Source organism: Leptonychotes weddellii, chromosome 3, assembly GCF_054177405.1.
Source record: "Leptonychotes weddellii isolate Sample4059 chromosome 3, ASM5417740v2, whole genome shotgun sequence".
Classification (NCBI taxonomy): domain Eukaryota; kingdom Metazoa; phylum Chordata; class Mammalia; order Carnivora; family Phocidae; genus Leptonychotes; species Leptonychotes weddellii.
The window spans coordinates 12,392,318-12,417,739 of NC_138371.1; the positions used below are offsets into that span (position 1 = coordinate 12,392,318).

At 36.5% G+C, this 25,422-nt stretch overlaps 1 protein-coding gene across 2 annotated transcripts in view; it reads left to right on the forward strand.

Annotated features, from left to right (window-relative positions):
* The window catches only part of CUL3 (cullin 3), a 93,169-nt gene extending 68,079 nt beyond the window's left edge, over positions 1-25,090 (forward strand). For both annotated transcript variants that reach the window (XM_081813495.1, XM_081813496.1), the window contains 10 exons: positions 54-199; positions 960-1,136; positions 2,727-2,897; positions 3,482-3,589; positions 8,290-8,414; positions 8,862-8,958; positions 10,408-10,542; positions 16,638-16,824; positions 21,738-21,883; positions 24,620-25,090. In XM_081813495.1, coding sequence (XP_081669621.1) covers positions 54-199; positions 960-1,136; positions 2,727-2,897; positions 3,482-3,589; positions 8,290-8,414; positions 8,862-8,958; positions 10,408-10,542; positions 16,638-16,824; positions 21,738-21,883; positions 24,620-24,751 — 1,424 coding nt within the window. In that variant the 3' untranslated portion in view covers positions 24,752-25,090. The remainder of the gene's footprint in view (positions 1-53; positions 200-959; positions 1,137-2,726; positions 2,898-3,481; positions 3,590-8,289; positions 8,415-8,861; positions 8,959-10,407; positions 10,543-16,637; positions 16,825-21,737; positions 21,884-24,619) is intronic.
* Positions 25,091-25,422: the final 332 nt, after the last annotated feature.

Consider the following 25,422-nt stretch of genomic DNA (forward strand, 5'->3'; position numbering starts at 1 on the left):
TTTTTTTCCTTAATCCTTAATGTAGTCGATTTGTATGTTCTTTCTGATTGCAGACCTTGCTTGCATGTACAAGTTATTTAGTCGTGTGCCAAATGGCTTGAAAACAATGTGTGAGTGTATGAGTTCCTATCTGAGGGAGCAAGGTAAAGCCCTTGTTTCTGAGGAAGGAGAAGGAAAGAATCCTGTTGACTATATCCAGGTAAGCGAATACAGAAGATTCTCTTTAAGTTTGTGATAAAATAATTTTGACATATACTAATAAAAAGTTCACTTTTACTGAGCTGTATGTATTTTGTATTTTTTACTTTAATTTTCCCAACAGAAAAATAATACGTGTAATTATCCTAAATACTTTAGAATTTTGTGAAGTATGTATCTTTGTATCGGGCAACCAAACTCAGCCGCTGCTTTTCATTTGTTAACTTGTTTGATGAAGACCTTATTTAAATGATTTAAAGAGTGAAAATAACTACTTTTTTGTATGCTTTAGTGTTCATATACTTTGGGGCATTAGAAAAAAATAACTGTTTTCAGTTAAATACCTTTTGTTCAAAAATGTGCTTTAAAGCAATACAATGAATAAATTATGCTCCAAATTTTTCATGTTTCAGTATACATAATCGCTTTTTTGGTGCATCTTTAATTAAAGCTCATTTTCTTGGGCTTTACCCATTCAGTCAAGACAGAGAAGGCTGTGGAGAAATAGCACAGAGGTTCTTTAGGTCATCTTCAATAGAGTAATATACAAATGGAAAATAGACTACTTTCCTCATTGCTGACATGTTTAATATGGGCTTAGATAAAGTCCTGAAAATAATAATACAGAACCTGTAAGTTTAACACCGAATGCACCCATTTATTACCAGCAAAGTTAAGATAAACATACCTGATTGTAAGTGTATTGTTTATAGAAAAAATTATTATAATGTATCCTGAATTTCTTTGTTTCTATTTGGAAGGGCTTATTGGATCTGAAGAGTAGGTTTGATCGCTTCCTCCAGGAATCGTTCAATAATGACCGGCTCTTTAAACAAACTATTGCGGGTGACTTTGAGTATTTTCTCAACCTCAACTCCAGGTCCCCTGAATACCTCTCATTATTTATTGATGATAAGCTGAAGAAAGGAGTCAAAGGGGTAAGTATTAAAGCATTTGAAAACACATTATGTTTTATTTGTAGATTTAAAATTGTATATAAAATTAGGAAATATAAAAATAGGAAATTTTGTAGATATGAAATTACATCTGTTCTTTGCTGTGCTTTAAATGTGTGCTGTGTTGTTTGAAAAGGATTGTTTAAGGTATCTGAAATGGTACTTTGACATTTCACTTAATGTATAATTTACATTAGAACCAAACAACTACACAGCCACAATTGTTCAACAGTCTTTATGGATTTGATATGCTATAGAGGTAATAGGGAACTAGAAGACAAATACCATAGCATGGAATGTTGCTTGCTGTCATCTGGTTCTGGGAGTTACATATCAAACAGTAATACTTGGATGCCAAGAATGTGAAGGAGTAGATTAGAATTGCTAACAGAAAGTAGTTTGAAAGCCTTTATTATATTATATATCTGGGATCTTGGAGTTTACCACAGCGTAGAAAATCAGATTAAGTATATTGTGATCACATATACATTGGTCTTTTTAACTTCATCTTAGAATTTGTGAAAGAAAAGGGAAAAGCAGCAAATGGCCACAGATTTTCCAGCCAGCTATAACAACGAAGAAACAAGAGGAAGATCACAATAGGAAAGACAACATCCATTTGGTCTTCATATTTTTAAATATATGCTAAATAAAATCTGCTACAATATCATCCTGCCTTTATTCAAAAGATAAGGACAGGGGCCTTTTTAGTCTTTGAATTATATAACCAATTATTACTCTTCTGTTTGCACAACGTAGATTTTGAATGAGCTGATAGAAAATATCTGTCTTTTGCCTATGTAAGTTTCTGCCTAAATGCTATGGAAAAGCATTGTAAGATTCTTTTTTGTGATTAAAATTTCATTTCAGGGGCACTGGGGTGGCTCAGTCGGTTAAGCCTCTGCCTTCGGCTCAGGTCATGATTCCAGGGTCCTGGGATCGAGCCCCACATCGGGCTACCTGCTCAGCAGAAGAGTCTGCTTCTCCCTCTGCCCCTCACACCCCCCCAGCTCGTGCTCTCTCACTTGCTCGGTGGTCTCAAATAAATAAAATCTTAAAAAAAAAAAAAATTTTTCATTTCATTTGTTCTCAGTCATCCTTTAATCCAGCCATTATCCCCTCATTTGCTCCATTCAGTGGTAGCCCTCTAGGGAAGGGAATTCCAGTCCCTGATCCATGCTGCACTAGATGAGGATGTAAAAGAGTGGTGCTACTCTGAAGTAGGAGGCACATTCTCAAACTGGGTCCCCCCTGACAACATCTCTCAACCAGACTATTTATGTTTGTTGTCCCAAGTCTTGTTTTTGTTTTAGGGGGGGGAGGGGGGGAGGGGAGGGGCAGGAGGAGAGTGAGAATCCCAAGCAGGCTCAAAGCCCAGCACAGAGCCCAATGCAGGGCTCGATCTCACCACTCTGAGATCATGACCTGAGCTGAAATCAAGAGTCAGATGATCAACCCACTGAGCCATCTAGGCACCCCAGTCTTGTTTGTAAACTGCAGATGAACTGTGGTGATATTTTTGTAGAACTAAAGTTTTATAATTATTAAATTGTCTTTTCATTGATTTTGCAGCTAACAGAACAAGAAGTAGAAACAATATTGGATAAGGCAATGGTCCTTTTTAGGTTTATGCAAGAAAAAGATGTATTTGAACGTTATTATAAACAACATTTGGCAAGAAGACTTCTCACAAATAAAAGTGTTTCTGATGACTCTGAAAAAAATATGATATCCAAGTTAAAGGTAAGGTGTATATAAGCTGGAATGATGCGCCCCTACTAATGTTTATCACATGATTGAACACCACAACATGTGATTAGAAAATATTTAATTGATTTAAAATGCTTATTTCTATAAGTTAATAAAGCTGGATTTTTTGAGCAGGTTACACTTAGATTTGTTTATGTTCTGGGACATTCAGAGTTTGGAATTTCTCTTGGTGTGGCAGGATACATTCATGGAGATCTGGGGGAAGAATAGTGCAAGGGAAGTAGGAAAGGGAGTGTCACCGTTCAGTTTCGTTTCACAAAGTGTGGGCCATGGACTTCTGTACTGGTATCACCTGAGCTGCCTATTCAACACGTAGTGTTCGTCCATACGTTTAGTGAGGTGTATTGGGATCTCCAAGAGAGTCTGTGAACCTGCGTTTTAAAATAAAATCCATGGGTTACTCTTAAACACACTGAAGTTTGGTAGCCGCAGGCATAGAGCAGCTACTGGAAAGATACAGAAAGGATGTCAGTTACGTGGGAGAGTTTCTTTCTTTGTATATTTGCTCATAGAAAAATCCATTGTTTGTTTGTGTGTATTTGCGGTTTCTTCCACAGACTGAATGTGGATGTCAGTTCACATCAAAACTGGAAGGAATGTTTAGGGATATGAGCATCTCAAACACGACTATGGATGAATTCAGGCAGCATCTACAGGCAACTGGGGTAAGATTCTCCATTAATTGCTCCTTGTGTGTATGTGTCTATGTGAAGTCTTTAATAATGAGCACTTTCATCCATGTTAAACTGAACTGGTGTCATTTCTTTAAGTGGTATTAGTGGCAACATTTGTATTGTCTGTGTGTACTTTAAAAATTATTCTCCCCCATATTAGCCCTTTTTTTAACTATTAATGTTAAAAATATTTTTTCCTTATTCTCCCAAAACTTAGTTTATCCTCTCCACTTGAGGGAATGTGCTGAAAATTTAATAGATAGAGTGATTCCACTGTTGTAACCATTATAGATTGTGGAAAGAAGACAGGGCTTGGGCAAGCTTGCTGAGTTTAGTACTCTTCTCTCACTTTACCCCCCAGGATTGTGCGATCTTAAGAATCATTACCTGACCTTCCTCTATATACTTCAGTATTCTCATCTGTAAGATCAGCATAAAGCGGTCTGACGTTTTTTACGTCATATTTATAACGTGTTATAAATATGGTTTTGTATTGTGACTCCCAGAAGGAAGTAAAGCAGCAGCTTACATGGCTTTGGAGTCTGATGGGTTTTTGTGAGGATTTAATGAAGTTCAGAATTTTGTTTCTTTTTCTTTTTCTTTTTTTTTTTTTTATGTTTTTCAGCTTCATCTTAAGTTGAGAGAACTCCACAGGTTTTCTTTAAAAGTTTTCTTTCTCAAGTGACCATATACAGCTGCATAATTAAGACCTGTAACAGCTACTTAAAAAATTTGGAGGTTTTCTTCTCTCTCTCTCCCTTTTTTTTTTTTTTTTTTGGAGAGAAAATGCAGGGCAGGGGGAGTTGGTTGGGAAGGGCTGAGGGAAGGAGAGAATTTTAAGCAGCTTCCATGCATGGAGCCTGACAGGGGGCTGGATCTCAACCCTGAGATCATGACCTGAATTGAAACAAGAGTTGGACGCTTAACCACCTGAGCCACCCAGGGCGCCCCCGTTCCTTTGATATTTAGATACGAAACCATCACTTACACTGCTCCCAGTCTCATCACAGACAGATGATGTGAAAATACCTAATTCTATAGAAATGGACATTTATATTATATATATATATATTAAGGCATTCTGACTCAGAGGGACTTCTGGTCTCTCCGCATGGTAAATAGTTATATGATTTGCCTCATAAAGTTTATTGTGGAGAAGGGCTGAGAGCAGGAAAGATACAGGTCTGTGACAAATAGAAATTTTGTTGGGCATGAACTGAATAATGTGGTTATCCTAGATACTTTTTTTCTTTTTTAGATTGTTTATAGAGATTAGTGCTTGATTCTGATACATTAATATAATTATATTTTCATGCAATAGAATTATTTTTCCTGTTTATTTTTTTCTTCCACTAATTCTATACATATTGAGTGCTATAGGGATATAATCTGGTCTGAGTAAATATTTTGTTGAAATAAACCATCTGTAAGAGAAATGTTCCTGGGTGGGTTCAACACTTTCACTATATAAGTGTCTAATTAATTACCTTGTCTGTGATCGGTGAAGGTCTTTTGATAAGAAAATTACGATCTTTACTCTTGACCACTTTGTTGCCGTTGTTCATTTTAAAAAAGGGGAGGGGGCTAGTTGTTCAGCATGATGATTTTATCAGATTCTGTTATTTTTGGTTATAAAGTTTGTGTATTTTTCACTTAATAATTCAAATATCTCTCGCACTCTGTGGTAGAATATTTGTTTAATAATTTGTTAGCTGGGGACGCCTGGGTGGCTCAGTCGTTAAGTGTCTGCCTTTGGCTTAGGTCATGATCCCAGGGTCCTGGGATCGAGTCCCACATCGGGCTCCCTGCTCCGTGGGGAGCCTGCTTCTCCCTCTGCCGCTTCCCTCTGCTCGTGCTCTCTCTTTCTCTCTCTCTCTCTGACAAATTCTTTAAAAAATAATAATAATAATTTGAACTGCAGTGAGAGTACTTACCAAGATGCTCAGAGTTACATATCTGCTAATCTGGTTGCGGTTTCCACTTACTGTAAGGCCATTATTTGCCTGCAGTTACTGGCTTTTTTTAATTGTTTATGCTAAGGATCTTAAGCTTTAAGTCTTCCTAAGCCTTAATCTACATTAGAAAGATTTGATGAAAAGTGGCAGAATTATCAGAACAAATATTGAGCTTTCTGAAATCTTTGAGCTCTTTTAAAATATCACCAATCCTCAATCAGACCTTTCTCTAACTTCAAGTGCTCTTGGCCTATTGAAATTTATCAAGAGAGTGGCTGTTCCATTTACTTTTAGAAGTAATATATTGGGGTGCCTGGGTGGCTCAGCCATTAAGCATCTGCCTTCGGCTCAGGTCCTGGTCCCAGGGTCCAGGGATCGAGTCCCGCATCGGGCTCCCTGCTCAGCGGGAAGCCTGCTTCTTCCTCTCCCACTCCCCCTGCTTGTGTTACCTCTCTCACTATGTCTCTCTCTGTCAAATAAATAAATAAAATCTTAAAAAAAAAATAAAAAGAAGTAATATAACAAGTGCTCTCTTAAAATTCAAATAATACTTGTGGTATATTTTATTTAGATAAATCTTAATTATTATGCTTAAGGAAATTTTAAGTGTTTGCCCGTTTTTTCCTGTGTTTTTATTTTAAAAACTGGGATGGGGCAGGGAAACCAGGCTTGCTATTATATTTCTGTTTATTTATATCGGCAAGTCATATCCTATTCCAACAGACTTTTCTGATATCTCAGTCTCTGTATACTTGTCCCTGTCATGTACTATCTTTGAATATAAGTTGAATGTCTTCAAAATATTACTAAAAAAGCTATAGGAAGAGGAGTTAGAAACCAGTAAAGCAATAGTTCTTTGAGTTTCTTTGTTTTTTGTTTTGTTTTTTTTCCATTTAACAAATATCTAGCAAAGAAAAGTGCTTTCCATGCCAAGCATTGTTTGGGCACTGGATGATGGAGAGCAGAGAATGGAAGAGACTTAATTCCCTTCCATGATGGAACTTCCATTCTAATCTGGGAGACAGATGACAAACAAGATAAGCAAGCATATAGCGCCTTAGTTGGTGATAGGTGATATGGAGGAAATCTATAGTGGCAAAGTGGTCAGGGAAGGCTTCCTTTAAAAACTGACGTTTTGAGGAAAGATTTGAAGATTAGGGAGCAAGCCATGTGAGTACATGGGAGAAAGGAGAAAAGACTTTATTGTCTTGGGTGGATTAAACCAAGTTGTGACACCATTACTGCCACTTGAAAATGTGCCACTCCCACTGCCAACCTCTGCTCGTCGTTTAAGAGTCCCTCCTGTGGCCCTCTCTCCTCTAAGGCATCTTAAGATTACTAATTCAACCTCTGTTTTGTTGTGTTTTTTAGGATTTTTTTTTTCTTTTCTTTTCCTTTCCTTTTCTTTTTCCTTTTTCCTTTCCTTTCCTTTCCCCTTTCCTTTTTCCTTCCTTTCCCCTTTCCTTTTTCCTTTTTCCTTCCCTTCCCTTTCTTACAGAGAGAGAGAGAGAGCATGAGCCAGGTGAAGGGCAGAGAGAGAAGCAGACTCCCCTCTGAGCAGGGAGCCCAACGTGGGGCTTGATCCTTGGACTCTGGGATCATGACCTGAGCCAAAGGCAGCCATTTAACCTTGACTGAGCCACCCAGGCTCCCCCCCGCCCCCCCAGTTCAACGTCTTTAAAATTGAGTAGTCATTTAGTGTAGATACTTGTGAAGAATCTGAGTGTGGCGTATTCTTGATATTTATGAAGTTTAGCCCTCCCTTTTAAAAAATCTGTATCACGAATCATCCAGGTTAGATAAATACGGAAAAATGGTTAGAACAAGCTGTGAATATCAATAATAAAGATAATATTTCACCATGAGGAATTCCTATTAACGTGCTTTCTAGTTTTCTTAAAAATTTATGTATAGGGGCGCCTGCGTGGCTCAGATGGTTAAGTGTCTGCCTTCAGCTCAGGTCATGATTCCAGGGTCCTGGGATCAAGCCCCATATCGGGCTCCTGGCTCAGCGGGGAGCCTGCTTCTGCCTCTCCCCCTGCTCACACACACTCTCTCTCTCTCTCTGTATCTGCGTCTCGAATAAATAAAATCTTTAAAAAAAAAAAAATTATGTCTAAAGAAGAAAATAACCATGACAGTAATGCTAGCATCTGTTTTGTAGAGGTGGTTATCCATTATCCAGCATCTTTAGAGCGCACTGTGTAGAAGTGGATCTACAGTAGTGTCCTTTGCAGAGGTTGTTAAAATAAGAACTACATGTGAAAACATGAAAGTTTTGATCAATGTAGTTGAAATGTGAACAGGATAGTAGAAATAGGTTGTTAAGATGGTAAAAATATTTAAAAGCTGAGATGAAAGATTAATATCCATAAGATGAAAGATTTAGAATTCTCTCTAAAATGATACTGATAGGGCCTGTTGACATTTTATATAAAAAACCATAAGGGCCAAAACTTCACTCCTCTCAGTGACACCAGTAAGACTTTGTTCGTGTACTAAGAACTCTGCTTTGGTCATTATTTTAAAATCGGCATCTTAAGCAATAATTACAGATATTTGCCAGGATAGTTAAAATTTGGAAAACACTGATCTAATCTTTAAGAAGGTAAGTTTTATTTGCTAGATATTGGACATGGAGCTAACTACTTGGCTAACTCTAACCCAGTGTCTATATGGAATGGAAAACAAATCCTAGTTAATTTGAGGGGGACATCTTTTTTATCTTCTACACAGGTATCTTTAGGTGGTGTTGATCTCACAGTCCGGGTGCTCACGACAGGTTATTGGCCCACTCAGTCAGCCACACCAAAGTGCAACATCCCACCAGCACCAAGACATGCTTTTGAGATATTCAGAAGGTAAACATAGATCAAACTTTGTGTTTGTAAGTACAAATAATTGTCCAAAGTTGAAATAAACTTGAGCAATAGTGTCCCTGATTGAGGATGAATTTATTCCATTTTTTACCTCATGTTCAAAAGGAAAAATTGTTCTTTATGCTTTTTAATATGTAAAAATGAGTTGCATTAAACTCTTTGGAGAGGCTTGTTTTCCATGGTTAGGAGTGTAGTTTGCATTGTTGGTGTCTGCCTCTGGCTTAGAGCAAATTGATGACTGGGTTAATATGGAGAAAAGTGATCTTATGAATAGTAGCAGCTGAGCGGCAGGCCAAGGGGCAAAGTATACTAATAGAAATTAACATTTCCCTTATACATAGATGCTTGTTAAGGGTTGTTACCCTGTAGTTTATAATTCCAAATGTGTAAATTACATGATTTTCTAAAACCTGGTTTGATCTGCTAAAGGTTTTACTTAGCCAAACACAGCGGTCGACAGCTCACACTCCAGCATCATATGGGTTCCGCAGATCTCAATGCCACATTTTATGGACCAGTTAAAAAGGTAAATATTGATAGTTTGAACACACTTACATTAAGTAATTTAAAGTTAGTTTATAGAATTGATTTCTCGTTTTTGTTGACCCTGGGTAAATTATGTATTTCTCTTATTTTTCCTACTCAATTGAAATACTCAAAAGGGGAAGCTGGCTTTAGCTTCTATTCTCTCAGTTGCTAGCTTCATTGGACAGTATGAAGACTCTATCAGTAGCCTAGCCTTCCTTCAGGAATATATAATAAGACAGTATTGCATAAGATAATAAAATGTAAATTGATTTGAGAGTATACAAAGCTATGAGTCCCTTTTCAAAATTCTCAGTCTTTTATAATCCTTATTTCCAATAGATCAAAACCAGAAAACTCACAAGATCTGTGAGATATACAAAATATTAATAAAGTGGTTATTATAAAAATTAGCAAGGCACTAGTGAATTGCCTTCGTTTAAAAAATGTAATTTTTTTATATCGAAAATTGTGAGGTTTAGACTAATCATTTACTTTCATTGCTTGGGTGTAAATCAAATCAAAGTCATTTGCCTTCAAATAGAGAAATAATAAAAAGCTTTTAGAGAAATATTAAGGAAAAATACCCAAGTTGTTATTTAGGCAGCAAATAAAAGTTTTATTTTATATTTTAATAATAGTGCTACTGGTTTCATATGTCACTGTTGTAACACTTTTTTTTTTTTTAATATTGTCAGTGTCTACACATTCTGATTTTTATATTTAATTGAAATGGGAAGTATTCTTTACAATTCATTTACTTGAATAATGTTTGACACTATTATATATTTGAGTGTAAGTGGGAAAGGTAAGGATATTAAAAACTCGGCTTTTAATTCTTGCTTTTGTTTTAGAGGAGTGGATTTTTTCCTAAATAATCATGTTTTCTTTTGAAGTTTTATTAAACAGATCAGTGGGTTTTAAAAACAGTTCATATGAAGACTTAAATTTCTATTTTGTACTTAAATCATGGAGCAGGAATAGGCCCAAGGATGGCAGAGATTTTTCCCTCCATCCTGTGCTGTTATTTGATCTCCTCCTGTGATCAGACCACACAGAAGGAAACCCCTGCTACTTTTGGGAGCTTGTAAAATGACAGTGTTGTCTTTTAAGTCCATTATCCCATTGTGTACTGTTAAAATAATTTTAGCTATAACTATAAGGAATTGTTGATTCATTATTTGCTCAAATACATTAAAATGTTCATAATGGGGAAAAAAGGACAGTCCTTAAATAATGACTTAGTGTGCCTGTGTGTATGTGTGTACACATACCCATACCCATACACATACCCATTTTTTAAGTGACATTGCCTTTTTATGTAGGAATAAGTTACGTAGTTTTGCTAAGGGGAGAGTTGGATATTACAGTGCTTGTCTTTGAAAAGCATACAGTTAAAGTTATCAGGAGATAATTTTATCTTGCTTATATTTCTTAAAAAATGAAACAGGAAGATGGATCCGAAGTTGGTGTTGGAGGGGCACAAGTAACTGGCTCTAATACACGGAAGCACATATTGCAGGTCTCCACTTTCCAGATGACCATATTAATGCTCTTTAATAATAGAGAAAAATACACATTTGAGGTATGGGTTGATTATATAAATTTTAAGCATTTGCATTGTTTCTGATTCTCACCTGTTACTGGAGTCTTTCTTATTTGAGTAACCTTTAAAGTTATTATTTGAGTATTACTATTATTATTGTTATTATTAAGTAACCTTTGAGTACCATTAGAGAAAACAGCATAAAACTGGGCTGTGGAACTGTATGAACACCATACACATATTGGGTCACATTTCATTTAGTTTCTTAAAAATCAGCTTTATCGAAGCAAAAGTTTTACATGATAAAACATGTCCCATCTAAGTGCATAATTTGATGAGTTTTAACAGATCTGTGAACCTGTGTAAGTGCCATCACAATCAAGGTACAAAATATTACCCCCTAAATTTTTATCCTCCTTTGCAGTCAGTTCCCTCCCCCTGTCCTCAGACTGCTGGTGATTCGCTTTATATCACTGTAGATTAGTTTTGCCTTACTAGAATTCCAGATAGATGGAATCCTAGAATATGTGTTGCTATTGCCCAGTTTCTCTCACATACCACATATTTTTGAGATTCACCGATGTTGGTGTGTGTATAGTTTCCGTAGTTCATTCCTTTTTATTGCTGAGTGATACTCTAATATATGGATTTACTACATTTTCTTTACCCATTCACCTATTGATGGGCTTTTGGGTTGTTCCCAGATTTAGGCTGTTATGAATAGAGATACGTTGAACTTCTTAAGAGACCCAAACTGTGTCCCAAAGTGTTGTGCTGTTTTACATTCCTGCCAGCAGTGTAGGAGAGTTCCAGTTGCCCCACATCCTCTGCAAAATTTAATAGTCTTTTAATTTTAACTGTTTAACTTGGTGTGTGTAATTTTATCTCATTGTGGATTTAATTCGCCTTTCCTTGACTATGAAGATGCTGAGCATCCTTTCTGTGTTCCTTTGCCACTTATATATCTTGTTTGGTGAAGTGTCTGTTCCTATCCTTATCGGGTTGTTTAAAAGCTTTTTATAAATTTTGGATACAAATCCTTTGTCAGACCTATGTGCTGTGAATATTTTCAGTCTGTCATTTGCCTTTCCATTTTCTTTAAATGACATTTTTTGAAGAGCATAAGTTTTCAGTATTAAAAAAGTCAAGTTGCCACTTCTTTCCTTTTGTAGCTCATGCTTTTGATATCCTAGCTAAGAAATTATTGGTTACCCTGAGGTCTCAAAGATTTTCTTCTGATTTTATTCTAAGTGGCTTTTTAGTTTTAGCTTTCACATTTAGGTCTGTGATCAGTTTCAGGTTAATTTTTTTATGTGGTTAAGATTAAGGATTAAGAATTATTTCCCCTCCTTGGGGGGCTGGCTGGCTCAGTCATTAGAACATATGACTGGATCCTCAGAGTCATGAGTTCAAGCCCTGTGTTGGGGGTAGAGTTTACTTTAAAAAAATAAAAATAAAGATTTATTTTCCCCCACACACGGATAGTCAGTTGTTCATTCCATCATCATTTGTCAAAAAGATTGTTCTTTTCCCTTTAAATTACCTTGGCCACCTTTATGAAAAAAATCAATTGACCGTATATGTATGGGTCTGTTTCTACACTCTGAGCTATTTCATTGATTTCTCCGTCTATCCTAGGCTAGTTTTACACTACCTTGATAGTGTCAAATTTCTTTTGTATACCCATCTTTTTTTTCTTTCCTCCTTTAAGTCCTTTGATTACATTAAATTCATTTGGTCTTTTCCCTTACCTTTAATGGGTACGTTGGAGTTGAAATAAAGATCATGCGATTCTTAAGTTTAAATTTAAGGTAAAGAATTAATACTTTGAAAAGCTGTAAAATCCTGCCATATTTATACTTAGTTGAAAGTCAGTTTTCAGATATAGGTGAACGTAGAAATAAGTTAAAATTCGAAATTTAGAGTAAAATTAAATTGTAGGCCTATTTTAATACCTGCCTCTATAGTTCCATTTATGTAATAGATATAATTAAATGAATATTTTTATGTGATACACCTCAAGGAAATGTTTTAAAACCCAGGTGTTTTAGGTCAGTGGCTAAGTCAAAAGGTTTTGCTCTTACCTGTTTCCAGATATGTCTTACCTAGGGAGTAACCTTAATTGTCAAGCACAAGTTACATGTGATTTAGTACCAAGGATATTGAGTAAGCAAGTATTGAGTACCTTACTCAACTTGTAAGCCTCTTCAGACAGAGGTGGAATTAAATCATCTCTAACAGCTTGACTGTTGTACTCTGCAGCTGCCATGGGTAATATATTTTAAACAAAATAAACTGCTTGATAAATGCTAATGTTGGTTTTCAGAGTCGTGCTTTGTAAAGACCTAGTGAAAGTAATGGGAGAAACAAAAACATAATCTAATTTTCTAAAGCTGTTATTAGAATTACTAGTAATTTTAGTGGTTCAGGCTTACTCTTCCCTTGCCCCACCAGCTTGGGATCACTAAGGCTAATGAGCATCATTACATAGAGGATAAAATTAAGCAGAAAGTTCTTCTAATATTTCACATTTTAGCTAAGTCACAAACCAGATGCCTGAGTGTAAATGGCATCTGTAGGATGCTATTCCTGTGGCTCCTAAAGCCTTCTGGCTGCTTGCATCTTGAACCAGGGGCATTGTGAGAAGGCACTTCAAGTTGGTACTCATACCATGTATTTCATTGTACTCTGCTGCGTAAGTTATTATTAGCTGGCTCTTTTACAGAAATCATCTCCACAAATTGGAGAAGATAGTTAAAAGTATTTAATACTTTTTAAAAGGAAGCTGATTTTGAAACTTCAACATTGTTTTTTTACGAGTTCAGTAAAATGGCGTATTACTTAATGCTGCATAACACATCTTAAAACCTAGGGGTTAAAACAACCACCAACAATTTATTCTCTTTCCTAGTTCTGTGGGTTAAAGATTTAGGTGGGGCTCGGTTGGGTAGTTTTGGCTCAGAGTTTCTCATGCGGTTGTGAAGATGTCAGCTGCGGCATCAGTCATCTAATGTTTGTCTGGGGCTGGAAAACACACTTCTGAGCTATTGGTATACTCTTCCTTCCACAGGGCTGACAAGTTCATTTCGCCTGTTGATAAAGAGGTCTTAGTTTCTCTTCACATGGGCCTTAACCACATGATTGTCCTTGCGTCCTGGTGGCTAATTCTCCTCCCTAAAGCAAGCCATCCAAGAGACCCAGGCAGAACCTGAAGTGCCTTTGTGACCTAGCCTTAGAAGTCACATATTGTCACTTTCGGATTTTCTTGATCACCCAAGTCAGCCCTGATACGGTGAGGGGATCACACAGGGGTAAAACATACCAGGATCATTACAGGCCATCTTGGAAGCTGCCTGCAGAAGGTGGCATTTATTCATAGTGTCACATTCATCCACATAGTCAGGCTGCTAAAGCTTTTTCCTTTTTTTATGTATTTCTTTAATTAATAGAAATTTATATTATTTAAAACAGCTAAAATCAGGACATACATAAAGTGGTAGTCTGTAGCTTGGATTATTATTAACTAGCATTTGGTTTTTGAAAGAGATATGGGTATTAATTATTAATACATATTTTTCTGAATGTTCTTCATTATAGTTCTTAAATTTTTCTGAGAAAGAGTCTGAAGTATAAAAACTAATTATGGACAATAGCAAAATTAATGTCGGGCAGTAGAATAAAAATAGAAAATGGTCAAGCAACAGTGATAATTGATATTTCATTAAGAAGTTATAACAATCATTAGTGACATAATTTCACATCATATAAAGGAAAATGGTTGAAGTACAAGGTGAAATAGACAATTCACAATCATAGAAGTCCCTCACAGATGTACTGACTGACCAGACAATAAAAAAGAAGATACAGAAGATTTCATAATTAGCAAATTAAAATTGAAAGCTTTACAGAGAACTTTGAACTCAGAAACAAAATACCCAGATTGCTCTTGGGAAATACCTGAGGCTGGCATAACCTTATTACTAAAAGTGAACAAGGAGACTACAAAAAAGAAAAAGCTGTAGGTTATTCAACCTTAAATGCACAAATCTTAAATAAAATATTAGCTAGTCCTATTCAGCAGTGTATTGAAAGAATGATTCTGTGTGTCCAAATAGGATTTATTCCTTTAATACAAAGAAGAAATTTGTTAAAATATAGTTCAGATTTTATTATATAATAAGTTAACCAACCACATGCTGTCTTGCCAGACATTTCAAGGAGAAGACCAATTAATGATTTCTACAGATGTACAAAAAGCATTTGTAGAAGTCAAGTCTTCGTTTCATATTTCCAGGATATGGGGGACCCTTAACCACCTAACAATAGAATGAAATGCCTTTAATGTCATACGGATATATCTGATGAGAGACCTAAGCAAGCAGCAGTTAGTAGTAAAATATTAGACCCCTTCCCATTAAAGTTAGGAACAAGCTTTAGGATATCTGCCCTTATTACTATTACTCAGTATTGTTTTATAAGTCCTAACTAACACACCAAGAAAAAAAAAGTTTTATAAGATACCTGGAGTTGACAGAATTTGTAGACAGTGTGTAATCATCTGAGAACATTGAGGAGAGTTCATTTGAAAAATCAACTTTTCTATAAATCAGAGTTAATCAGAAAATGAGATGAGGAAAGTTGTATTTTAAATAAGAATCATAATCTTCCTAGGAATCATTCTAACAAGAAAGGTAGAAGACTTCCAGCAAAAGGGCAATAAAAGCAAAAGAATATGAAAGGGCACATGTGCCCAGATGGGAAATTTACATGTTAGGAGGAGGTATTCCATTTATGTTTAACATTAATACCACTGTCTGAATGGGCATGTTCATGTTACATACATGTGTATTTGTATTCCTGTGTGTGTATGTAGATACGTAGGAAAAGTCATAAAGGATGCACGCCGAATTGCAATAGTTCCCTATGGGAATGATCTGTAATTGTAAAATATCACCTAAGAAGGTATTTCTGGTTCTTTGAATATGATTAAGCAATAACATATGTAAATAAGTCACCTTTAGCATGTACATAATAATTATCAACATTCTAATAACAGCACCTATTTAACTTGCTGGAATTAACATTTATAGCATTTGAAATGGCTAACATAGGTAGACATACAGAGATCATTTGAGGCAAAGGAATGTGCCTCATCATCACTAAGTTTCTCTCAATGCTCACTTACCTGACAGTCCTTTAGAGCAACTTGAGCTGTTGCTCAGATTTGTGAAAGAGAGAATGACTCTCCAGATCAGTTACATAATCAATGTCCCCATCTTCATGCCCATTCTTCCTGAGCTGCATTTGAGAAAGAAATAGCTCTGGATAGTAAATCAGAGTGATATATCCTACTGTGAAGACTTTGTGGCATCATACATCCCTGTAGACGTGTAGGAACTGAATCATATACGTGTGCAATTCTCATAATGTCCTATGGACCTAAGAGGCACATAATGAACCAAAAAATTACACATTCATTCTTCATACTGCTTTTTTTTCAGTATTACATTTTATTTATACCATGATATGTAGCAAAAATTATCACCTGCACTTCAAAACAGATTTCTTAACTGTTTTTCATGTTTTTCTAGAATTATCAGGTATTTAATTTTTTTTTCATTTGGTCATACAGGCAGTAAATACAGTCAACTTGGATTATAAATTTTGATTGTATGATAGAAGGCCTTAGCTCAGGCTCACTTTGCTTCTTTCTATGAAGGAAGTTGCTGAGCAGAAGTAGTGTGGATCAACTTGGGAGGAAGATTGTAGAGTATTTCTAAAATTAGCAGTGCTATGTTGGTTAACACTTTATTTTTACCTAAATATTAAAGCAGGTCAGTAATAATCTCTGCTGGATGACATTTTTAGACCAGGCCTTGTATCTTCTGAAACAAAAAAGTACATGTCTTTTCAATATTTTGTAATTTGAATCACCATTTTCTCTATAGTTTCTCCAAATAAGTGAGATTTTAGTGAAGGGTCCTAATTCTTTGTTGTAAAGGGAGTTCTTTGTTGTAAATTATCTTTTTAATACCTCTCTCTAACTCCTTCCTGCTTGGTCAGTTTTACTTTACTAATTAACTAATCTGTAATCTTTCAAAAAGTCTAATTATGTCAATCTGATGGAATTTCAGGAAATTCAACAAGAGACGGATATCCCTGAAAGAGAACTTGTTAGAGCTCTGCAGTCCCTCGCCTGTGGTAAACCAACACAGCGGGTTCTTACAAAAGAGCCCAAGTCCAAGGAAATAGAAAACGGCCACATATTCACAGTTAATGATCAGTTCACATCCAAACTACACAGAGTCAAGATTCAAACAGGTATCTGGAATTATATGTTTCCTCTTAGAAAAATGGTACTTTTTCCTCTAAAGAAATTATCATCTGTTGGATTTCTGTCTTTAAAAAAAATAATGCTTGGGGCGCCAGGGTGGCTCAGTCGGTTAAGTGTCCTGCCTTCAGCTCAGGTCATGATGCCAGGGTCCTGGGTTCGAGTCCTGTATGGGGTTCCCTGCAGAGCGGGGAGTCTGCTTCTCCCTCTCCCTCTGCATGCTGCTCCCTCTGCTTGTGCTCACTCACTCTCTCTCTCTGTGTAATAAATAAGTCTTAAAAAAATAAAAAATAAAAAAAGTAATGCTTTTCTGGTGCTGCATGACACATAGGCTTAAGGAATTAAGTAGTTTTTATTCATATGTGTTCCTGTCAAAATACAGTTGAATCCAAGTTCAGTAAGTATTTAAAAAAGTAATTGGTGGTGTGAACAGGGTACTTATTTCTATATGGTTTTCGAGAAGGAAATAAAATTTTGTTAATATATTGGTAGTTACAAAATAACTTTTTAACTGAGTTAACTAATGACATCTATTTTTAAAACTGATTTACAGATTTCTCAAAGTTGGGGTTATCTATCCAGTGTGATTTTCAGATGCAGCTCTTTATGTTTAATAGTCTTTTAAGTTTCAAAACCTTTAAAACCCGTATTATCTCTCTAAAAACATAGAAATGATCCTATTGTGAACAATTTTTAGTATGTTTTTAGTTTTAATTAATAATGAACATCCTACTATATATTTAACATAATGTATGGTGTGTGTTTTCTATGTACATGAAGGGGAAAAGGCACTTTACTTTTACTGATGTTTAAAATTCTAACACGAGTGGCTCAGTCCTTAAGCGTATGCCTTTGGCTCAGGTCATGATGCCAGGGTCCTGGAATCGAGCCCTGCATCGGGCTCCCTGCTCCGTGGGAAGCCTGCTTCTCCCTCTCCTACTCCCCCTGCTTGTGTTCGTTTCTTGCTGTGTCTCTCTCTGTCAAATAAATAAAATCTTTAAAAAAATAATAAAATTCTAATATAGTTTGCTCCCTGATTTCAAATTTAGTATTAGATAAACTTCCCAGGGCTGACTTCATCCATTACAGCTATGTATGTAGTCTATGTAGTAAAATAGTATTTTAAAGTAAGTTTTAAAATGATGCAGTTCTTTTGATTTTAAAAAATTGTATTTACATTATACATTAATAAAAAGATGAGGTCTTTTAAAAATTATTTTTATGTCAAATATATAATTGATTGCCAGATTACATTCATTCAGAAATGTTACATACACACTTCTGCTGACCTTTTTGACCCTGATTGGATTTGTATGCCCTCTGAAGCAGAGTGGTGTCTCTTTTAAAACATTGCCTACTTTGTCCCATGGTTGCAGACCATATCATTGTATCTTCATCACCAAAATGGCCCCATGTTTGGACACAGATGTAAATTGAAAATGAAATAGAACTACATTAAAGAGAGTTATGAAATAAAATATTTGTTTTTCCTAGTGTAAGATAAAAGACTTCATAGTTTTAGGCAGATACAGGTTTTGGATTTTAGGACTTATTTGTATCCTAGATTTAGAGGAATCTAGATATGTGGTGATATACATATATCTGAATTACCAAACCTCACCCTGCTTTACCCTAAATAAGTAACTCTTTGTAAGCCCAGATTCCATCATGTCCAGCAGTAATATTTTCAGATACTATTATTGTCATCAAAAAAATAGTCTTCTCTTCATGGATTTTTAATTTTGGGTGGTGGTGGTCTTTGTGTAGTATTTTAGATCTAATTAAAATAGAATTTTTTAAGGGTGCCTGGGTGGCCCATTCGGTTAAGTGTCCAACTCTCAATTTCAGCTCAGGTCATGATCGTGGGGTTGTGAGATTGAGCCCTGAGTCAGGGTCTGTGCTAGGCGTGGGGCCTGCTTGGGATTCTCTCTCCCTCCTCCCTCTGTCACCGCCCCCCACAATCTCACTCTTGCTCACTCTCAAATAAATAAATAAATTTTTTAAAAAAATATAAAATTTTGATGTTAAGTGTGTGTATATAGTACTTTAAATCTAATTAAAATAGGGGCGCCTGGGTGGCTCAGTCGTTAAGCATCTGCCTTCAGCTCAGGTCATGATCCCAGGGTCCTGGGATCGAGCCCCGCATTGGGCTCCCTGCTTGGCGGGAAGCCTGCTTCTCCCTCTCCTGCTCCCCCTGCTTGTGTTCCCTCTCTTGCTGTGTCTCTCTCTGTCAAATAAATAAATAAAATCTTTAAAAAAAAATAAAAAATCAAAAAAATAAATCTTAATTAAAATAGGAATACAGTTATATATGACAAGGAATTCAACTAGATGATCTCTTAAAGTTCTTTTCAGCTATAAAATTCTGGAAAGAAATAATGTTTTCATTTTGAAATATTACTTAGATTATCATGACTCTTAAAAATGTTTTGTATACATTAAAATTTTCTCTCTGTGATAAGTATTGTGACCACACAGATTTTCTTAAGTTGTCAAAATATATCCTTGCCTTTTGGCTCATAGTCAAAGATTCAGAGACTCTGTCCTTACCTAATTCTGCCTTTACTATAGTCAGTAATAGATGTTCAAACAAAGAAGTTAAAAGTATTACTCAAATAACACAGCCTTTGAAAAGAATTAGATTTGTTGTAATCCACAGCAGTTTCCATTGTTCACAGTCCTCCCCGCCACCACCAGTCACGTTCCCCTTGCCCTTTCCTTTTCCCTGATACAGCTAGATACATATGTATCCATTGCACAAGCAAATGCCTCTGTTACCTTCTTCTTAAGGGAAGGGTATGGTGTGAGGCTCTGGGAGTGAGCTTCTGCCCTCACATTTTAAAAAACATAATTCAGTGTGTATCACCACAGTCTTCCCATTTATCTTGGAAAATACCTCTTTAGGTGGCCAAATCCTACAGAATGAAATAGATTGTTTTAAAAAATTATTTCTTCCTCCAACTTTTTATTTTAAGTATTTTCAAATCCATAGAAAAAGAAATACCATAATGGACGAAGGTATATGGCCATCACCAGTATTTTGAGTCCTTAAACTTTCTGCCCCATTTGCTCTGGTGCCTTTGACCCCACTCTCCCCCTCTCCCTCCATATATGTATATATTTGCTACAGTATTTTAAATTAATCAGCAAACATCACACCTCTCCCCACCTGCCAAAATAGACTAAGATTTTTTTTTTTTTAAGATTTTATTTATTTATTTGGCAGAGAGACAGCGAGAGAGGGAACACAAGCAGGGGGAGGGCTAGAGGGAGAATCAGGCTTCTGGCTGAGCAGGAAGCCTGATGTGGGGCTCGATCCCAGGACCCTGGGATCATGAGCTGAAGGCAGACGCTTAACGACTGAGCCACCCAGGTGCCCCTAGACTAAGATATTTTCTAAAGTAATTGTAGTACTGTATCACACCGAAGAAAATTAATAATTCCAAACATATTTATTTATATAAATAAATATTTATGTACCACCCATATTTATTTGTCCACAGTTGTCTCAGAAAATGCCTTTCAGGAGCACCTGGGTGGCTCAGTTGGTTAAGCATCTAACTCTTGATTTCAGCTCAAGTCATGATCTCATGGTCATGGGATCAGGCCCTGAGTTGGGCTCTGCCCTCAGTGGGGAGTCTGCTTGAGATTCTCTCTTCTCCCTCCCCGCCCCCCTCCTCGCTCACACTCTCTCGCTCTCTCTTTAAAATAAATCTTAAAAAAAAAAAAAGTCTTTCATATCTTACTTTTTAAATCCAGGATTCAATCATGGTCTCCCCATTACATTGATTTTTATGTCTTTTTAGTTTCTATTTACTCTAAACCAGTACCCCCCCTTTTTTTTAATGACATTGACTTTTTTGAGGAAAAGCATTATTCTTTTTTAGTAGGTCATCTTAATCTAATTTTACTCTTTTTTGTTAAGATATTGATTATCTTTAACTTGGGAAAAGATACTGAAAATAGAATTCTTAACCAAGGGGTTCTAATTAGAAACAGCTGAATGGATATGTACACCAGAATGATGTTCTACTAAATTGTACAGTCTGCTATCTTGTGGGTGTGTCCATGCGTAAGTCAGCAATGTCTTATGTGCTTCTTTGTAGTTTTCGAGTTTCTGCCTCCAGAAATTTCTTATCTGTCTCTCATTGATGACCAAATAAATGAAAAATCAGTTGCCATTTTTCTTTGTCTCTTACTTCAATTAGAGCAGAGTTATAAAAGAAAGGGGCTTCTGTATTTATTCCCTGAGCAATTGCCTTGAAGACGGTAGGGAATAACAGAGTAAGACTTCTCTTCTCCAAAAGGTTGGAATAGAGTGTGCATTAGTGATAATGAGATTGTGACCAAAAAAAATCAGTAAGATACAAATTTTTAGGTAGTCTGTGACAGGTACAAATAAATTACTTGCTCCTTTAACTGACATCCCAGTGGTACTTTCTGTTTATTGAGCTAACTGCATCTTGGCAATGTATAACTCTATCCTCCTCTTAAAATATCTTGGCATGATGTTAGTAAAATACTAGTTGGCCCTGTAATGAAAATTATTTACTGGTAATTTTACTACTAAATACATCCAGCTACCATTTTTCTTCCAGGAGAGGAATCCTTGTATTTTATAAAAATAAAATTGGTTTTATTCTCTCTATAAAATTAAATTCCTAAATTTAAAAAGAATAAGTTACAATTGCAAGATTTTTAGATCCGTGATTGTTAATTATTTAAATATTTGTTAAAATGTTGAATTAGGTGTCTTTTGAATGTTTACTTGAATTAATAAATCTGTGTGTATACTCAGGTTGAAATTGGTTTTTCTCTGTGGATAATACTAAATTGTTTGTTTATTATAAACTGCATTTTTTCATTACATGGTAATTACATGGTAAGTGTCTTTTTCTTTTAGTTGCTGCCAAACAAGGTGAATCTGACCCAGAAAGGAAAGAAACGAGGCAGAAAGTGGATGATGACAGAAAACATGAGATCGAAGCTGCTATCGTGAGGATAATGAAATCCAGAAAGAAGATGCAGCACAATGTATTAGTAGCAGAGGTGAGGGTGCTTCAAGACTAGATTAATGTAGGAAAAGCAAAATAATATTAACAGTTCAAATTTAGGAAATCACTATATTCAAGTTGTTTATAATTTTAAAATTAGGAAACCAGAGTCAGGTAACACTTATCATTCAAAGTATGGCACTTACTTGATAATTAAACACAGCAGGACATCCAAATATGCACACTTTAAGAACTAATATATTTGTAATAAAAAATAATAGAATAATAACACATGAATAAAAAATTTTCCCTGCTACTTAATCTTTTTGTGTTAAACAAGCTACCTTTATTTCTAAAAATAAGTGTTGCCATTGAAATAGGTAAGAAATGATGAGGGCTGAATAAAGTATTGGTGGTAGAGGATAGAGAGCTAAGTGAAGACGAATGGGAAGTCGAATGGGCAGGACACTGACTGGTCATGGGACCCAAGGGGAGTCAAGGACCCGTAGGTTTCTGGCTTGGAGGCTAAATGGAGGGAGGGAGGGGCAGCGTGCTACTGTGTTCTGCATTAGTGGTATTCTGTACAAGCCGACTTTACATCAAATGGCAGAGGAAGAGAATTACCTGAGGGATTGGTCAGTCATTGCAAAACTCACGACATGTTGGCAACTAGGTGACTCATTAGTTTTCCCAGCCATTTTCATGACTCTGGTAGAGTGACAGTGGCGGCAGAGTCTCGAGAAGGAAGTGGAGCTGAAAGGACCAAGAGAGGGCCTTGTCCTTCAGGACTGAGGGTGAAGTTGAGGTGTCCTGGATTTTGTTTTTCTGATGGGAAGGTACTCAGCATGTTTATAGCCTAGGAAGAAAGAAGGAATACTTGAAAGAAAATGGGGTGAGAGGACTTGAAAGGTGAGAGGACTGTGTAGGGAACACAGGTGGGTTGTAGACATGTTGACAAAGATCGTACTGACTATGCCTCTCTCGAGAACCCAGGGCAGGGTGCAGGGGCTGTGCTAAACCAGGGTGGATGCAAGTGTGAATAAATGCATATGTGCAAGGTGGTGGGAGTGTGAGGAATTGCAGACTGAAACAGGATGTGAGGTGATGGTGCTCAGGAACTTGCTGAACTCGAACACATTAAATTTGTGTTATCACTGTATACCAGAGATTGGCGGACTTTTTTTTTAATGGCCAGTTGCAGTGTGAAAGCAGCCACCGATAACAAAAGGTGTGGCTGCGTTCCAGTTAAGGATTTACAAAATAGGCTGCGGGGCTATGTTTGGCCTGTGGGCTGCATCTTGTCTCCTAGTCTGCCCTGAAGGTGTAAAAACGACGACTTTACTCAGCAAGGAACTGAGTAGTAGATTCTGAATGATGTAGTAAATGTGGAGCCAGATGTTTGTTGAAGAGAACCAAAGGAATCTGGGAGTTGAGGTACTGTTGAGAGTGTAGCTAAAAGTGATCTTGCATGCAGTCTGGACCCCATCAAGGATGTAAGGTCAAAAGAAGTTGTTAGTAGCTTAGAAGAAGGGTCAGAGGATGAGAGATCTCACCTGGATTGAGAACAAGTTTGTTGATACTGGAGTGATAATACTAGAAGGGAGGTAGATTGTAGCTGGAGGCAGAAGTGCTGAAGTTCAGATTTCAAAGAATTGTCATTCCATTGTGGCCTTGGGAAGTGAACTCTCCCAACAGGAGTAAAAGGAAAACTGGCTTGTGGATGGATGGGTGTTCTGTACGAGAGGCAGGGTGGATCAGTAGGGAGAGCATGAACTTTGGGGGCAGAAAGGTTTAGATTCTCATCTCTGACTGCTGGCTGTATTTACTTTTAGTGCATGTCAGTCTTCCTATCTGGCTATTTTCCTCATTTGTAAAAGGAGACAACCTACTTTGCAGGATTAAGAGCATTAAATAAATTAATATATACAGAGGGACTAATACACAGTGCATAGTCAGATTTTGGCTGCTGCTGTAGTTAGCATTTTATTTTTACCAATATCACAGTACCTAGAATCCCGACAGCAGCTGGAGAAAAGAATGACAGCAGTGGCACTTTGACCAGGACCAGGCAGCATCATTAATTCATTTAGCATATGCAGTGACTTGATGACATTCATTTAACTTTCCCAGGGGCCCAGTACTCGTAAATGGGAGAGCTGGGATTTGAATCTAGGTACTCTGGGGTCCGGAGTCTGTGCTCCTTTTTTTTTTTTTTAAGATTTTATTTATTTATTTGAGAGAATGCGCATGAGAGGGAGGAGGGTCAGAGGGAGAAGCAGACTCTCTGCTGTGAGCAGGGAGACCGATTCGGGACTTGATCTTGGAACTCCAGGATCGTGACCTGAACTGCAGGCGGTCTCTCAACCAACTGAGCCACCCAGGCGCCCTGAGAGTCTGTGCTCTTAAATACATTATGCTTCCTAAATTCTATGAATTGGGGGAGTAACCCAGAAGTTAGTAGATTTAGACCATCAAAATGGTTAAACCATAATGTGCTATTCATTCATGCTAATATATTCCAATTAATTCAACTACTAACCCACTTCAGCACTCATATTCTCATGTGAAGGAGGCATGTTCTAACCCATGTAGAAAATGTATATTACATTTTCAAATAAAGCCTTTTTTAATTTAAAGTTAGTTTGGTAATCAAATTACTAGAGTTTGAGCTGAATCTTAAAATGACACATCAGTTCTTTTCAAAGATGAGAATTTTCGTGTGTTTATATGGAAATGTTACACATTTAAAAATTTTTCTGGTAGGAATTAGTTTTTCTACTTTCTCTTTTAGGTAACTCAGCAGTTGAAGGCTCGATTCTTACCAAGTCCAGTTGTTATTAAGAAACGTATTGAAGGACTTATTGAGAGAGAATATTTGGCACGAACACCTGAGGATCGCAAAGTATACACATATGTAGCATAAAATGCGTTCAGAAATTTGATTTATTCTTGGACTGTACTCTTCCGCATGGACTGAGAAGTTCTTTTAAATCATTAAATATTAAGACGACCATCTCTTCTATTAAATTACAGTACATGTTCTAGACCATTCAGATCAAGCCTTTACTCCCTTTGAGAGTTTTCAACATCAATTGATTGAGCTTCAGGCTTTACAACGTTTATCCCTGTAGAGATCATCTTTACAGTTCCTCGGGAAAATGTGAATGTGCCGCGTTTTGTTTTCAATACTGTATGAAAACAGGAAAAAATAAAACAAAAATTTAGAAAATACAGCTCATTAAAATAAAATTGTTGGATTTCATTTCCCCAGGTCTTCAGTGTTGATGTAAATGTGTTTTTGTAGTGTTGCTTAGCACTTTGCGCATTGTATAAGTTGGGTAACAAAAATGGTAAAAGAAATGACACAGTTCCCAGTTATCTTGCTCTGCTTAAGACACTTCTTTAGCTAGTCTTGTTTAATTTAAAGGTTTGATAAATATACAAAGACCCAAGCATACATTTGAGCATGCTTTATTCTACCACTTGCACTTACTAATCTTCTAGCCTTATGACCAGGAACCTTTATTTTGGGCTCTATACACTCCCTGATTTGGTTTTCCCCTATTGTATTTCGAGATTTCTCAAATTAAGTCC